Source organism: Mauremys mutica, chromosome 2, assembly GCF_020497125.1.
Source record: "Mauremys mutica isolate MM-2020 ecotype Southern chromosome 2, ASM2049712v1, whole genome shotgun sequence".
Lineage (NCBI taxonomy): Eukaryota > Metazoa > Chordata > Testudines > Geoemydidae > Mauremys > Mauremys mutica.
Genome location: NC_059073.1, coordinates 215,734,495 through 215,751,080, shown reverse-complemented (window position 1 = coordinate 215,751,080; position 16,586 = coordinate 215,734,495). Strand labels below are relative to the sequence as shown.

The following is a 16,586-nucleotide window of genomic DNA, read 5'->3' as shown; positions in this document are numbered from 1 at the left end:
TGTGCTGCCTGTACTGCACTCCTAACCTCGTGGCTCCTGGAAACAGGTGACCTAGCTAATAACAGAAAGAGAAAAAGTTTAACAAGAAAAATATTTCCAAGCTGTATGAAGTACAGCTGCCTGCGCCCCAGTTTGCCCTACAGCTCAATTATTAGTCTTGTGAAATGAATTTTCCAACTGAGGTAACAGGCAGACACAGGACCACATGTTCCTGGGAAATTCTCCAGCAACTGCTTTTCTGTTCTCAGGAGGATAGTTCAGGCTCCCAAAAAAAATCTAACAGAGTTCTCCATGACAGGAGATGGCAGCAAAGTAGAGGGAAGAAATGTAATTGCAATGCAAAAACACTGATCACTCGGCTCTGAGTATATTTTACATTAAACTATCTTCACTGGTAGCAGCTATCCTATAAACTTATTGGATGCATTTATAAAAAGAAATTGCTTAGTTTGCCAATTACAATGGAGGCAGCGGTGTCTAGTGGAGAGGGCAAAATATAGGAGCTAGGAGTTCTAATCCCAACTCTGATACTGAATTTCACCAAACAGATCATCACAGACCTCACCACCTTTCACTCCAAGTGCAAGATGCACTTCTTTGACCTTGCCTTCTCCAGGATAAACTCATAGCAGTATATGCATTTAAAAAAAATAACAGTACAGTGTACATACAATTCTCCCTTGGGGAAAGGATGAACCACACATAATAGACGTTAGTCACTTAAGGCACTTCAGTGCTTAATGCACTTTAGGAAGGTGTTCAGCTTCTATGATGGTTTGGGTAGTAGAAGAACATACAAAATAGAATAATAGTGTGCCCTTGGGCAAGTCACTTAACTTTTCTGTGCAGCAGTAAAATGTGGATAATAATGCTTACCCAGCTTTGTAAAGCACTTTGAGATCTATGGATGATGTTCTAGATAATTCCGAAGTATTATTAAAATATGAAATGTACAGGCAATGAAAACCTAACTGATCAATTGGTATCACAAGCCAAATAAATAATCATCTTAGGAAATTCCTGTCAAGTGAACAAACAAAAGGGAAGAATACATTTTCATCAGGTAAATACACTAACTGACATTTTGGTGAACTGAAAAGCTTTTGTAAAAGAAAAAATGTTTAAGCTCCCAGATCGTGGGTCGACTTAAAAATGACAATTTTAAAATAAAACTCACTTTCTCCTTTACTTACCTGCCAAGATCTGACCCCAGAGCTCCACATTTACACAGCAGGAGCTGATTATATGACAAGCACCATTTTCTAAAATTCCCTATTCAATCCTTGCCGTGTCATCAGCTCTTCTTGGGGGAACAGAATCCTCAGCACAGGTCTTGACAGGTAAGAAATGATGCAAATTGTTTTGAATATTTTGCTTTCACTGCTAAGACAAGTTTGTTTTTTTTATGTACTCCTACATTCTGCTATTGATATGGTATCTGTCACCTTTATTAATGATTCATTTTCATATTTTAAATTAACCTTTCAGCTAAGAGGTAACTAATACGAGAGTCTATACTCTGACATTATTGTTAACCATTGTAAAACTTAGATTCATCATTCTAATAGTGTGCCAGTTAACATTTCTTCCATATGCCTGACAACTCTGGGCTATGTGAGCTCTTTTCTTGTCGTGAAACAGGAGGCAATATCACTTCACCGCTTCCTGCTAGTTTATTACAAGAGCTGTGCAAAAGATTTTATAATGAAAACCCAAATGTAGCCCGGTTTGAGGTTTCTCTAGAAACCTCAGCGGCAATCCAGGTTGAGGGAAACAACTGAGTGAACCTGAGCTGTTTTAAGAAAACTTGAACCAGATTGTGTTTTTGGGTTTTTCCCCCCTTTTTTGCCCCCTGCCCTCCATGAAATTTGGCAAAATAATGCTGACACTTGTAAGGTAGTCATATTTCTAAACTTCCATTCTCTGAAGTGTGAGACACAGCTCACCACAACAAGGGACACTACTCCCTGAAATAAAGGACATTGTTTGCTTCCTCAAATGTTCCTTCTCTTACCCTACCAATCCCCCAGAAGTGGGGTGAAAAATTATGGGTCCCACTGAGACACTTCTTCCCATACACATGTAAAGGAGAGAGACAGTGTCTACATTTGGCCCCATGTGTCAAGAAAACTTCCTAAATGTACACATTTAAAGAATAGAATTTTTGAGCAGCATACTTCCAGAAATGGCATTGGCCAATATATCTAATCAATAAAGGTACCAGACTGAAGGGGTTCCATGTACCCTGAGGCAAGAGAAACTGTGACACAGAGCTTTTGTTTTCACTTAGGGCCTGTGCTCACATCAGATATACCCCAGGAAAACGCATGTGAGGAATATGAAGTATGAAGCCAGAGTAGGTGACACTCATCCAAAATGGACCATCATCAATGTGTATTTTCTCCAAAGAATTCCCTTTTTATTTCTTTATTTTTAATTTCCTCTTTCTTTTAGTGAATTGCTGCCGAGACAAAAAATAACCCGTTATTATGTCAATGTCCTATTTAATATGTCATCCTGTTGACTCCAGGTGAGCAATTTGCTTTCAGGGCAGATTCATTCCTGCTGGTTCCCAAGGTTCAAATTGCACCTCTTTGTGCCTGTAAGGGCCATTACATTCCCTGCCTCCCCCCAGGAGGACAGGTGGTGTTTGCACACTGCTATCTGCTGGGGGTGCCAACCATGGGTAGGCTGGCTGCTTTTAATCTCTGCCAGGGCTCCACAGGAGACTCTCAGGTGCAGACTGCAGTAAATATCAGTGCATCCTCTGTTTCCTTGACCAAGACGCTAAAGCTTAGCCAGCACTTCTGGAGCTGTGCTGGCTGCCTGAAGATTACTGATGCACTGTGCTTTTGCAGCCCCCCTTTTCTGCCACCAAGGGCCCGGCTTCTGACAGTGCAGACCATCGAGTGGATTTGACCTTCTGATGTTAAAAAGAGAAGTGGAGCTGTCTGCTAAAACTGGGCAAATTGAGACTTGCCTTGGTACATTACTAAAGTCACTAACTGCTTTACTGTCTTACACATGCCCACTTATGCGAGTGCAGTAGAACCCTGATCATCTGAAGGGCTTGGGACAACATTCAGGAGTTTGGATAGAGGGGGGAGCTTTGAGCGGGCTTTGAGGCCCCCTCCTACACCTCCTTAGAATCTCATGTATTGGAATTCCCAGAGAGAGAGGGCAGGGTTTTGTCTGACAGAACATTCTAATGAATGAGGCACATACAATGGAAATTCTATGGGGGAGTTAAATAATCTTGTGGAAATGCCAGAAGAGATAGTAGATGTAGGAAGGTTTCTCCCTTCCCTATTTTTTTCTTTGTAAATACAGAGACAGATTTTTCTATTACATAATTTCTCCCATTGCATTAGGGTCCAGGTGGTTTATGTTTCTATGGCTTTTTTCCAATCCATCTGGTTCTATTGCCTCTATTTTCAAAATTGTGTGATTTTTTTTTAATTTTTAATTAGAGGAGGATTTCCCCCAGTTCAACTGTGAACAGTTTTGCCAATTAATCTTTATCATTCTTTTCCATTCTGCTTTTTAAGTGGCCAGGTTGTTTAATGCCAACCTTAATGCCAAATGTTATAAAACAACTGCACAATATAGGCCCTGATTCAGGAAAGCATCTTTATTCAGAACAGCACTTAAGCACATGCTAAACTTTAAGCATGTACTTAACGTCTCACTGAAATCAATGCTGTCCTGGATAAGAGTAGAGTTAAGCATGTGTTTAAGTGCTTGTCCTGAATTGGGGCCATTGAGATGAAAGCTATGGTTAAATTGTGAAGGGCCAGTTTTGGAATGATAAGACTCAAGGAAAGGTAAAATAGAGGGATAGGATATGTTTTGCAGATGTTTGTTAGAGGTTCAGTTTTTTAAAACAACCCTGATATGCGTTCTCCTAAATAATGTTTAGCATCTGCTGTAAAAACAGGAGTCTTTCTCTTTAAAGTAGAGGTGTTGTTTTGAGATGTGCGATGTCTGCCTGTCATATAAGGGGAATGAGATTTGGGAAATGACTTTAATAACTTCATAAGCCTGTGACAGTACAACTCTCCCCGTACCATGCCGGGGATTAAAATGAACTTCGTAAAATTGCTCTTTGTTGTTTCTCCCCTCATAGCACAGAATACCTCATTAATCCATCTGGGTCAGCCTGGATGTTATGGATCCCATGTCTCTGATGCCTTGCTTTATGTTTCAGAGTGTCTCTGATAATTCTTGTGTGTGTCATTTCTGGTGACAGAGCATCTCTCTTTTGAAGAAATTTCCATCAGGGATGCACACATTTGGCCATTATTATGTGCTCCTTCTCCCGCTCATAGACATTTATTTAAAGCTGCTGTTTTTTCACCAGGCTGGCCTTGCTAATATTATTCAGCTTGGTACCTGCCCCCTCTTTGTGAAAGCTCTCAATCCACTCAAACTCACTTTATGATTAATTTTCGACATGCACCAATGCAATCTAGTAATTGCTCTAAAACGTATGAGGCCAATTCAACCCTGGTGTAAGTGGATCCAGCTCCACTGACTCAATTTGGCCCTGTAAGGACGTTTGGATCAGGCTCCATATTAAGGCTCCATTTAAATGATTTATAAAGGGTTAGTAAATGGCTGATTGATGTTAGAAGCATATTGCAAACATGAGTCACGTGTTATAGCACAGATGCTATAAACACATCTGCAGAAAATGTTATAGATGGTTATAAGCAACCTACTCTCTTGTTAGACTCTGTACCAATTGGTTAGCCATTTATTAACCTTATTTATAAATAGAACCTTAATATAAAGTGTGAAACAAGTTTGTTTTGCACTTTTAGCTTGATTCCGAAATCTCCATTAGAGCAGTCACTAAAACACGGCCAACAGTCTAGGGGTCCAACATTATTAATTCCCACACAGATAATTTATCAACACTAATGGCTCCAGGATTAAATAATAATAGGAAATGACAACTTCTTAAATTAGATATGCCAAATCATTTATCATTTTCAATAACTGCCATCAACCCCAATTTGTGAGGCTCCTACCGACATAAAGAAGTGGAATTATTAATGAGGTAATAATTCAATTTTCTCTTAGGGACTGTAATTCATAAGAAACTGGTTAGTTACATCATGATGATTTCCAGTCAGAGCTGGTGGCAGCAAAGGCAGGGCAAGCAATGGGGGAAAGGTGCAGGGAAAGAGAGAAAAATGACACTCAACCAATAAAAGGTCTTTGGCCATCAGGTGAGTGTTCTCTCTCTTTCCAGGCTGTGAGATTGGTTTGCAGTTGCATTCCAGCAGCTGATAGAACTTATATGATTAGACTTGCATGAATATAAATAAGAGAAAGAAATTTGCCTGGAAATAGAATTAGAAGGAGAGACGAGTTGTATCAGGTACGTAATTACAGTAACACTGGCACCTCCCCTTTTTGCTGCTTTCATTTTCAGAACATCTTGTCCAGATAATAATAGGATATGCAGTGGCACTGCAGGATGGGTCAGTTAGTTCAAATATCCTTCCCAGAAGCAGACTGGCAACATTCTGGATCTGAGTGTTGCTAATAAGTCAGTCTTGTGATGGGGAGGTCAGCTGCCCCGGGAGGGATAAGAAGCTTTCTCAGAAATTCCAATTAACTTTAACTCATCTCCAGTTTCTGCTGAAACCATTAGTGATTTTTTAATTTAGTGTAATGCCTGCTGAGGAACATGGCTGGGAAATAACTCAATGTTTTAATGTACCCATTGTTAGGCATCTTAACAGCGTACAATAAGAACACAACAAAACATTTAAAATGGAAATTAAAGAACCAATTACCCCCAAATGGAAAATATCCAATGGATTTAATGGGAGTCAGGATTTTACCGCAAATGAAAATAAAAAAATGGAATTTCAAGGGCGTTTTCTACATATTTATAAATACTCTAATAGTAAAGGAAACAACATTGCCTTCAAGGTTATAGATTGTGCTTTATACACTGATGCACTGAGTTCCACTGGTCCTAGACCATCCTTGATTCTACCCTGTTCCTGCTCCAAACACAGTTTTTACATTCCATTGTATCTGCTCTTAGTAAAATCTCTAATGACTCAATCCTGGCCAAATCTCAGGGCTGTCACTTTTCATCTTCCCTAATCTCTCAAATTGTTTTGTACACCACTGACCACTCTCTGATTCTTAAAATTCTGTCCTCCATCAGCTTTTGCAGCTCGGTCCTCTCATAAGTCTCCTCCTACTTCTCCAATGGCTACTTCAGTGTCTTGTTGGGTGGATCTTCCAATTGCCTCTTCATTGGATGTTCCCCAAGGTTGTGCCCTTGGTCTCCTGCTTTTCTCTCGCTGGACTCCATCTGTAGATGCTCTTATCCACAAGCATCAATTAATACCTTCAACAACAACCCACTAAGCTAGTTATCTACTGCTTCCCACCATGCAACCCACATCTCAGCTTGTCTGGCATTTCCTCAGAGAAATCAAGATGGTAACATAAGCTCGACAGAGTCAAAATTGAATACAAAACCCAAGTCAACTTTCCGCTCTCCTTCATACCTCCATTACTGTGGATTACATCACCATCATCACAGTCTCTTAGGCCCATTTTCTTTGGCCCACAAATCCAGACCGCATCTTAGTCTTGCAGCTTCTACCAATAAAATATGTCAAAGATTCTTTCTTCTCTTATCTGTCTAGACTGCCAAAGCTATTGGTCTAGGTTCTCATAGTCTTGTTCTTCAACTACTGTAATCTCTTCCTGTCTGGCCAGCTACATTGCTTCCCTCAAGTCCATTAAAAATGCTGTTGCTAGGATCATTTTCCAGGCTCATAATTACAAACAAATTTCCCCTGTATTTGTATCTCGCCACTAGCTCTTCTTCTTCTACAGCATTAAATACAAGCTAATCTTGTCCTTCCCCATTTAACCTCACCCTATGCATAAGATCTACTAACTAAATCAAGCCCCACCATTGCTCTGCCAGTGATGTCATACTTCCATCACTGCTTTGTCTTCTTCTCCCTCTGGCACCAGTCCTGGATCTCAGTGTGATTTACAAATATCAATTAATTAAGCCACTCAGCTTCCCAGTAAATTAATGTCATTATCTCCATTATGCAGCTACATAAATTAAACTACAGAAAGACTATTTATATTCTGGTTTTCAAAAGTGCTGAGCACTTGCATTTCTACTGACTTCCATGGGAGTTGCAGGCACCCAGCATCTATGAAAAGAAGACCCCTATCAGAAGATTTGCTCAAACTCCCAGTTCTGTGGGTTAACCACTTCTCAACAAAGCAACAGTGCAGGGATTTTACAGATAGCACAATATATATTTTTATACTAGTGAATTATCAGGAGATTTCATGGCAAATCTTATGAGCTCTCATGACACTTCCTGTGAAAATGGTTAGCTTACATAGATCACCTCTTTAGTAGAGATGAACTGGTTCAGACAAAATCAGAACTTTTTTATCCATCCATTCCGCAAACCTTCTGTTTTGGGTTCACTCTCGAGTTTCTCTACACTTCTTGGGTTTGGTCAAGCCCAAAAGCAGGAGGATGGAGAAGCTACTCTTACTGCACTTCCCCCTCCAAATATAACCAAGAAACTCTTGAAATCTTGTGAGAAGTAAGATCAATATTTTCATAAACTTCCAGATCAATTTCAGAACATAAGAACGGCCATACTGGGTCAGACCAAAGGTCCAGCTAGCCTAGTATCCTATCTTCTGATGGTGGCCAATGCCTGGTGCCCCAGAGGGAATGAACAGAAGAGATAATCAAGTGATCCATTCCCTGTCACTCATTCCCAGCTTCTGGCAAACAGAGGCTAGGACACCATCCCTGCCCATCCTGGCTAATTAGCCATTGATGGACCTATTCTCCATGAATGGACCCATCCTCCATGAAACCAAACAGGTTTGGGTAAACTACCAAAATGCACCTCCAATCTTTCAAGGGCACCCAGCACTGTACTCCAGGTCAAATTTTGGACTCAACAATGAACTGTAATGAAACTATCCTGATACATCTAATAAATTCTATACTAACTTACACTCCATTTAAGTCATTTAAGTCAATGGAACTGCACAAGGGGCAAGTCAACTTGAAATCTGGTCAGGAAATTCAGATGTTATACAGGGTTTGCACCTACCTGTCTCCCTTCCATTGCTCCTCGCATTTCCTTGAATGTTGAACTAAATTCTCCAATGAAGTCATGTTTGCCATTGGAGTCCCAGTCCCAAACTATGCACTGGTGAGGGAGAGGAAAGAAGAGAGGAAAACATTGTTTTCTTTAGGCAACAATTTTATAACTGAGGAGCAATTATAGTATTTATTTGATGAAATGTTACTATGGAAACAAAATTAAGCAGTAAAAACACATTCTTGTCAAGATCGGAATGAAATGATGTGAAATCTCAACATAGCTTACCAGAAGGGTGGGGTGTTTATTGTATTAATGGCTGAAGAAAATGAAATTGCATGTTTAATGAAAGAATTGATTGAACAGATCTTATATCCAAGTATACAAAAGCATGTTAGGTATAATTGTATGTTAGTGTTCACACAATGTTCTGAGTTATAATAATACTGAATACTTTGCTCTGCAAAGTGCTTTACAAACACTAATTCATCTTTATAACACCCTTGAGCGGTAGGTAAACATTATTATTCCCATTTTACATTTAATGAAAGAAAAACAGAAGTTACACTGAACAGTTTCTACAGTGGCTTTTGTGCCTGTGTGCTTCTTTGTTAGGTGCCCATCTTGAGATATCTGGTGCTCATCATCTGCTGTTCCAGTTGCCTTCCACTAGAATTGTGGGGACTCGGCACTTCTGAAAATCAGACCCAAAGTGTCTCAGGGTGGCACACAAAAATGGAGGTGCCCAAAATCAGATGTCACTTTGTAAACGTTCGCCTGAGTGACTTGCCCAAGGCAAGAAAACAAATCAGAGGAAGAACTGGAGTTTGAATCCAAGAGTTCCTGGCTCTAAAGAGTAGATCACACTGCCTATTAATATGTATTTTAGCACCAGCAGCAGAGCTGGCCATAATTGCAGGCGATTTCCAATTTAACTGCTTGTTTTCAGCCATTCATAACTTTCATTTGTAAATGTAGAGACTCTTGCTAACTTATAAGAGAATACACCATACCTTGAACTTTAGAAAAGTTATTTATTGATTTTGATTACAAAAATATGCAAAAAACCCCAAAACCCACAGAGAAGTGAAACATTTCATGGCCAGCTGCTCACCTTGACTGGCAATCAGCTTAAAACTGATAGAACAATATAATTGTTAAACAACAGATTTTAAAATTGGCACATTGTCAGCAAATATTCCAACACACCCCTTAAAAGACAGAACCTCACATTGCTCCCTAGGTTCCTTCAGGCAAAAGTTTGTGTACTTGGACAGGTCTTGCAGTGTGCCTGGAAGGTCAATAAAAATAGACTCTAGGTCCAGGGGACCAGCTTGGCAAGCCAGGAACCTGGCTTCAAATGTAGGTGTGAAGTGTTATTTTTAATCTCTATATCTCAGCCAGGTTCTTAAATTCATGAAGCCAGGTACCTTAGTCTGTTTTGTGGAGACCGGGCAGAGAGGTAACTACATTCATAGCTGAGACTTCACAGGTGAATAAGCCACTGCTCACTTACCACTTAACTTCCTTTCTTCCAAAGACTTTATTGTAGTTTGACCTTTCAGACTCTTTCCCATTTAGAGTCATAAGCGACATGGTCTACTGCAGTCAAGTTTCTTTGATTCACAAACAAGCTATATGTAGCAGTCACACAAGGAAGACTACAGTATCTGTGCTCTTCCAGACTCTAACCAGTGGGAATGGTTCACGGATTAGACACCTCCCTGTCTTGAGTGTTGTGTCTTTTTTACCATATCAGGTGCATTTTTTTTTTACCTTTCCATGCAAGGGTCCCAAAGGGATGGAAAATCTTCAAATCAAACAAGTAAAAAGATTTCTCTCTCTATAAAGCACAGAATTGTTTGATGACAGTTTTGACAGAGATGGAAGGGATATGTTCCTCTGTGTGCATGTTTCTATATTTAGTTTTACTCAGCAACAATAGTATAGAATTGGGTTCCCTGTTCTGATAGCAGGAATGTCTCTTGAAATATAACTTGAAACAGCATTTCCATCACTAACTGTCAGGGCCGGCTCTGGCTTTTTTGCCGCCCCAAGCAAAAAACAAAAAACAAAAAACACGTGCGGGGCGGCCGGAGCAGCGAAGCAAAAAAAACACAAAAAAACAACCTTTAGGGTGGCCAGAGCCAGGGTGCAAACTTTCGGTCCCACTTACTTGGTGGCTCGCGGCTGCCTCCCCTGGCCGCGCTGGCTAGCAGGACTCCCTGTGCTGCAGACGTGCCCCAGGCAGCAGAGTGTGTGCCCCAGCTAGTGGGGGGGAAGGGGGAGAGAAAGAAGGGGGAGGCCAGGACTTCCTTCAGCCAGGGTACTCGGCACCTCCCGCTGCGCCGCCTGCCGGGAGGGCTTCACGCCGCTCCCGCCTGCTGGTGAATTGAAGGTCGGTGGGGAGGGAAGGACGCAGGCTGCCAGGCTTGCTGCAGTCCTGGCACTGGCTGGGGCAGACGGAGCGTGCAGCCCGCTCCCAGCAGGGCGCTCCCCTCCTCCATGCCGCCACCCCCTACAGGGCGGCCGGAGCAGCGAACCAAAAAAAAAAGGAAAAAAAGTGGTGGCTGTGACACCCTAGGATTGGACGGAATGCCACCCCTTAGAATCTGCCGCCCCAAGCACGAGCTTGCTCAGCTGGTGCCTGGAGCCGGCCCTGCTAACAATGCAGATGAACCCTTTATAATGAAATCGTCATACCAAAAAACTCTGGTACACGTACATTCTTAACTATAGCTGTTAGAGAGACTGGTCAAAAAACCCACAAAAACAATTTTGCCAACATTTTTGAAATTTTGAATTTTTTTCTGTTCCACATAGTTTGAAATGGATCCACTTTCTGTTTTCTGTGGAATGGTCTGTTAACGTGTTTTACTAAAATAATTTTCAAAATGTATTTAAAATGTTTTTCCATTTTTTTTATTTGCTGAAAACACAGATTTCAGAAAGAAAACACTGTTTCTGGTGAAATAAGTATATAAATTAAAATTCTAATGACTGAAAATTATTTTTATAATTAAAAAGAACATTGGTGAGGATATTGGTAAAATAAATCTTGGAAAATGTAGTGAAAATGGAAAATTTCAAAAATGTTGACATGTTTTTTGCAAAAGGGCAAATTTTCAATGAAAAAAAGTTTCCACGTGAAAAACTTCAACAAGCTCTAGTTTTTAGTGTGTGATTAAGCTCCACTGGATGATGAACATAGGATCAGACACAAGGTTACCTCTGACCTCCACCATGAGCAAATGAGAAGCTTTGAAACAATAAAAATAAAATCAGTTTCTGCATAAGAAAACTAAGAGTTAGAGCTCTTCACCTACAGAATATAATGAAATGCCCAGTGAGATAGTCCTATAGTACACAAAATGGTTATTGTTGCACAAATGGGACTCCAATTATTAAACAACTCAGGACTGCTGTTGAATGTGTGATAATTGACTCAGTGAGATTAATTGATATAGCACAAAACAAACTGAGTACTGTGCGGTTTGGAGTAATTTCTTGAATCGTATTAAAAGGTTCTTGAATATTTATTTTGCCGATATGTGGCCAATTGCACCACAATAATGAGGATAGTGTATCTTTATTTACTTAGTGAAAAGATGTGTAACAGAGCCTGAGATTCACGTTATACTATTCTACGTTAGGAGTTTTTATTACTGTATATATTATATATCAATTCTGCTCAATTGATGTTGCTGTCTTGTATGTAAGACAAAACTTGTAGACCACATTCACAAGTATGCGCCAGATGCTTCGCATCATTCTGGTGAAGCAAAGCAGCTGAGTTTTTGGCTGGTTTGCATCAACGGAGAGGCACAAAGCAGCCAGAGCATACCCCTTATTTGTATATTACATACCAAAAAACCTGTTAAAATAATGGTGTTTAGGTTTCAAATTCAAGCACTTAGAAATTGGAAATGCCAGTTTAAAGTTGCCAGTGTAACCTTAATTCTTCCCCTCTGAGTGCCCATCCAATGAGGCAGGGTCCTGTGAAAAAATAGTATGTGCTCATGTAATTAAAGATTATCATAATGCTTATGCACAAGGGGGCTGAATAAAGGTTGCACAGGCAAAGTGAATGTGACATTCTATCAAATCAGCATGATAGTGTTTTACACCTACTTTGCAGAATGAGTATGACTAGATAATGGGACAGGGTTTGGAAATCACACTCAGTATGTCCTATAACCTGATGGCAGCACTATATTGTATGAGTATTTGTTATGCACTTCAAAAATAATTAAAGTTTTTAAAAACAGAGAAGTGAAACATTTCAGGGTCCGGCTGCTCACCTTGACTGGCAAGCAGCTTACCTGCTTTCCCTCCTCTCATCTGACATATACCAGTTAATCAGCACTTGTAGCTACAGAGGACAAATGCTAGTGGCCCCATGCTCCTGAACAGAAGTACTGAACTGGTGGCAAATGCTGCTGAGTGCTCATGCAATACCCATCAATTTCAGTTAGCTGCAGGTAAAGGGATTCAGTACGAGAGCACAGGACTAATCTTCTTCTGCAGCTGCAAGCCTCTATCTGACAAATGGAAAAAGAAAAATCCAATGAAGGGAGACAGGTTCATAGACATCTATGAACAACAACAAAAATAACGTGTTTCTTTGCCCTCAGTATTATGTGGCCACTAAAGTTTGGAGGAGAAGGACCAACATTAGTTTTTCAGTAGCCCTTAACCATAGTATTTTAATTCCAGTTTTGTCCTCCAAGTTCTACCTCCAAGGTGGCCCTGTGTGATCTTGTTCTAGGCCCTGTTGAATTGCTGGATCCGCTTTCCACAGGTTACTGGTCTATAAAATGAGCAAAGAATCATGTTGCTTTAGTGACTCATCTATTATCTGCTTTTCATTAGGATTCTGAGCAGAGGTTAAGAACATAGGCGGCAGGTTTGTATAATTTTTGGTGGGGCCCAAAATGGTGGTGCCACCCTCGCTCCCGCCCTGTAAGCCGATATAAAATGAAGCTACAATGCGTCAGTGCCACAAGATTACAAGGGTCAATTAAAAGTGGAAAGTCAGAAGCAGCACTTGCCTACTTAAATATACAGTATTATATTTTGTTGCACCTGTTGTGATGAATTGGGAATGTTCTTAATATTTCCTCTGAATACTGTGTGGGTGCCTCAGTTTTCCCTGCAAGATGCCAACTGAAGGTGTTGGGGACTGTTATATCCTTGGGGCAGCCGGTGTAGGAAGCAATCACTTGAGGCCAGAGAGCAGACAGCTAACCAAAACCTCCATTTTATTTACAGACACAGAGAGCTCACTCAGCCGGTTGAAACCGGCTGAGCTATCCCTTAATAGTCTAACTCAGTTGCCATAGTAACAAAACCCATGACAACCAAATACACAACATATTCCTCCCCCCCTAATAAGAACATCCCCAAAATAAAACACACACTAAACTAGAGAAGGAGGGTAGACTGCCTCCATTCCCGGCTAAACCCTGGGGATTATTTTGCCCCATAACCGCGGGTTCGCCCTAACTAAAGATCCAGCCGATGAGGAGGCCTTCTGTCTCTAGGTGGATTACGGCGAACTTCTGGTGTTGTTGCACCCGAAAGTACTAGGGGCTCAGGGTCCGCAGCACGAATAGGTGAGGAGGTGGTATCAGCTCGTGCTGGGCAAAGGGGTATCTCAGCTGCCGGCGGTAATGGAGGAGAACAGTCAGGAACAGGTGACTCATGATTCGGTGTCTCACCAGGAGGGGTGAAGTCAGACCCCTCAACTGCAGATGCGTCCTGAAGACTGGCATGACCTGGCAACAGTTGATCTACATGTCGCCGCCAGGTAAGATTCTCTGCAGTCCGGACTGTATAGGAAACAGGTCCTGTTTGAGTGATGACTGTGGCCGGGACCCATTTAGCTCTGGAAGTATAATTCCGAGCCAAAACTGGCTGTCCTGGGCTAAAGGTTCGGTCTTTTGCTCTGGGTGCCTGTCTGATGACTTGATATTGCAGCTGATGTTGCACAGTTTGTCTGGGTTCAGAAGGTTTCAGCAGATCAAAGCAAGTGCGCAGCTGTCGTCCCATCATTAGAAAGGCTGGGGAAGCCTGGGTCGTAGCATGAGGTGTGTTTCTATAGGAAAGTAAGAAGGTATCCAGACGCTTTTGAATGGAGTGTTGTCCCTTTGCTGATTTCAAAGCGTTTTTCATTGTCTGCACAAATCTTTCAGCTAATCCGTTGGTGGACGGATGATATGGTGCTGACGTGATGTGGTGTATCCCATTTGCCTTCATAAAATTTTGAAACTCCTGAGAGACGAACTGCGGTCCGTTGTCGCTCACAAGTTGTTCTGGCAGACCAAAACGACTAAAGAGTCCTCGTAGTTTTTGAATAGTACTCTCTGCAGTAGTGGACTGCATTATAGAGACTTCTGGCCATTTAGAATGGGCATCTACTGCCACCAAGAACATGCTTCCTTCAAGGGGGCCAGCAAAGTCAACGTGAATACGTTGCCACGGGTTTTCAGGCCAGTCCCATGGGTGTAGGGGTGCCAACTGGGGTGCATTTCTTACACCCTGACATGACATACAAGCTTTTGCCTTCTCTTCAATAGCACTGTCCAATCTAGGCCACCAAAAATAGCTTCGTGCAATTTCCTTCATGCGCACTATTCCACAGTGACCGGAATGTAGCTGTTCTAACATCTGTGATCTCAGGGGTGGTGGAATAATGACACGCCTCCCCCACAACAAACAACCAGATTGGACCGATAACTCCGTCCGCCTGGACATGTAGGGAACAAGGTCGGGTGAGACCGGAGAGGTTTGTCGAGATTTTCCATGCATCACCAGGTCCATAACTTGGGATAATACTGGGTCAATGCGGGTTGCCTTCTTTATCTGAGTAGCAGTGATGGGTGTATTCTCTACCTGTTCAAAGAAGAAGATTTCCTTTTGGGCACTATCTTGATGTTTGACCGGTAAAGGCAACCTTGAGAGGCCATCTGCATTGCCGTGCAGAGTGGATTTCTGATATTTGATTTCATATGTGTGTGCAGAAAGTATCAATGCCCAACGTTGCATACGACTAGCAGCTAATGGGGGAATGCCTGTGTAGGGTCCAAAAATTGATGTCAGAGGTCGATGGTCTGTAAGAAGAGTAAACTTTCGCCCAAACAGGTACTGATGAAACTTCCTAATTCCAAAAACAATTCCTAATGCCTCACGTTCGATTTGGGCGTAGTTAGTTTCTGCTTTGCTTAGAGTGCGTGAAGAAAAAGCAATAGGGCTTTCTTCTCCCGAAGGCATAATGTGTGACACGACCGCTCCCACTCCATAAGGGGAAGCATCGCAGGCCAATTGCAGGGGTAAGGATGAATCAAAGTGCGTTAGAACTTCAGAATTTAACAATGCATCCTTAGCTTTGTTAAATGCAACATCACAGGCTTCAGTCCACTTCCAGGCCTTGTTCTGCCCAAGGAGCTCATGAAGTGGTTTTAGCAGTGTGGCTAACTGTGAGATGAACTTTCCATAATAGTTCAGTAGTCCTAGAAATGAGCGCAGCTGGCTTACATTTGGAGGTGGGGGAACCTCCACAATAGCTTTAACTTTTGCAGGGACCTTATGAAGACCTGCAGAATCGATGATGTGTCCCAAATATTCAACAGAGGGCTTGAAGAATTCACACTTGTCTTTGCGAACTCGTAGGCCATACTCTTCCAGTCTTTGTAGGGTAGCCTCTAAATTCTTTAAGTGATCCTCTTCATTTCTTCCAGTGACCAGGATATCATCCAGATAGCACTGAACTCCTGACAAGCCACACAAGATCTGGTCCATAGCCCTCTGGAACAGGGCGGGAGCCGATGTGATTCCGAAGGGTAGGCGACAGTATCGATAAAGCCCCTTATGAGTCACAATAGTCAACAGCTCTTGGGACTTTTCATCGACGTGCATCTGTAAATATGCTTGACTCAGATCAATCTTACTGAACTTTTGTCCCCCAGCCAGGCCTGCGAAGAGGTCATCGATGCGGGGAAGCGGGTATTGCTCTGCACACAACACTGGGTTGACAGTGACTTTAAAATCCCCGCAAATCCGGAGAGAGCCATCTTTCTTCACTATTGGAACGATAGGAGTGGCCCATGAGCTATGGGTAACTGGTATTAGGACTCCATTGGTGACCAGGCGCTCCAGGTCTGCTTCAACTTTTGGCCTGATGGCATATGGCACAGTTCGGGCTTTCAGATATTTTGGTGGACTGCCAGGTTTAATGTTCAATGTCACAGTGATTCCCTTCATACTTCCCAAATCATCTCCAAAAACAGCAGCATGTTTCCTTAGTATAGGGGTTAGACTGGTTTCTTCTTTAGTCATCCGGTGCACTTCTGCCCAGTTCAGCTGAATCTTCCCAAGCCAAGACCTACCCATTAAGGCTGGGTAGTTACCTCTCACCACAAACAGTGACAATTTAGCCGCCCGTCCATTGAGCTC

The 16,586-nt window shown here is 41.9% G+C and overlaps 1 protein-coding gene across 8 annotated transcripts in view; it reads right to left on the bottom strand.

The window, feature by feature from the left end:
* Positions 1–16,586, bottom strand: part of CPNE4 (copine 4) — a 342,555-nt gene that overhangs the window by 58,765 nt on the left and 267,204 nt on the right. For all 8 annotated transcript variants that reach the window (XM_045002785.1, XM_045002784.1, XM_045002790.1 and 5 more), the window contains one exon: positions 8,142–8,240. In XM_045002785.1, the coding sequence (XP_044858720.1) occupies positions 8,142–8,240 (99 nt within the window). The remainder of the gene's footprint in view (positions 1–8,141; positions 8,241–16,586) is intronic.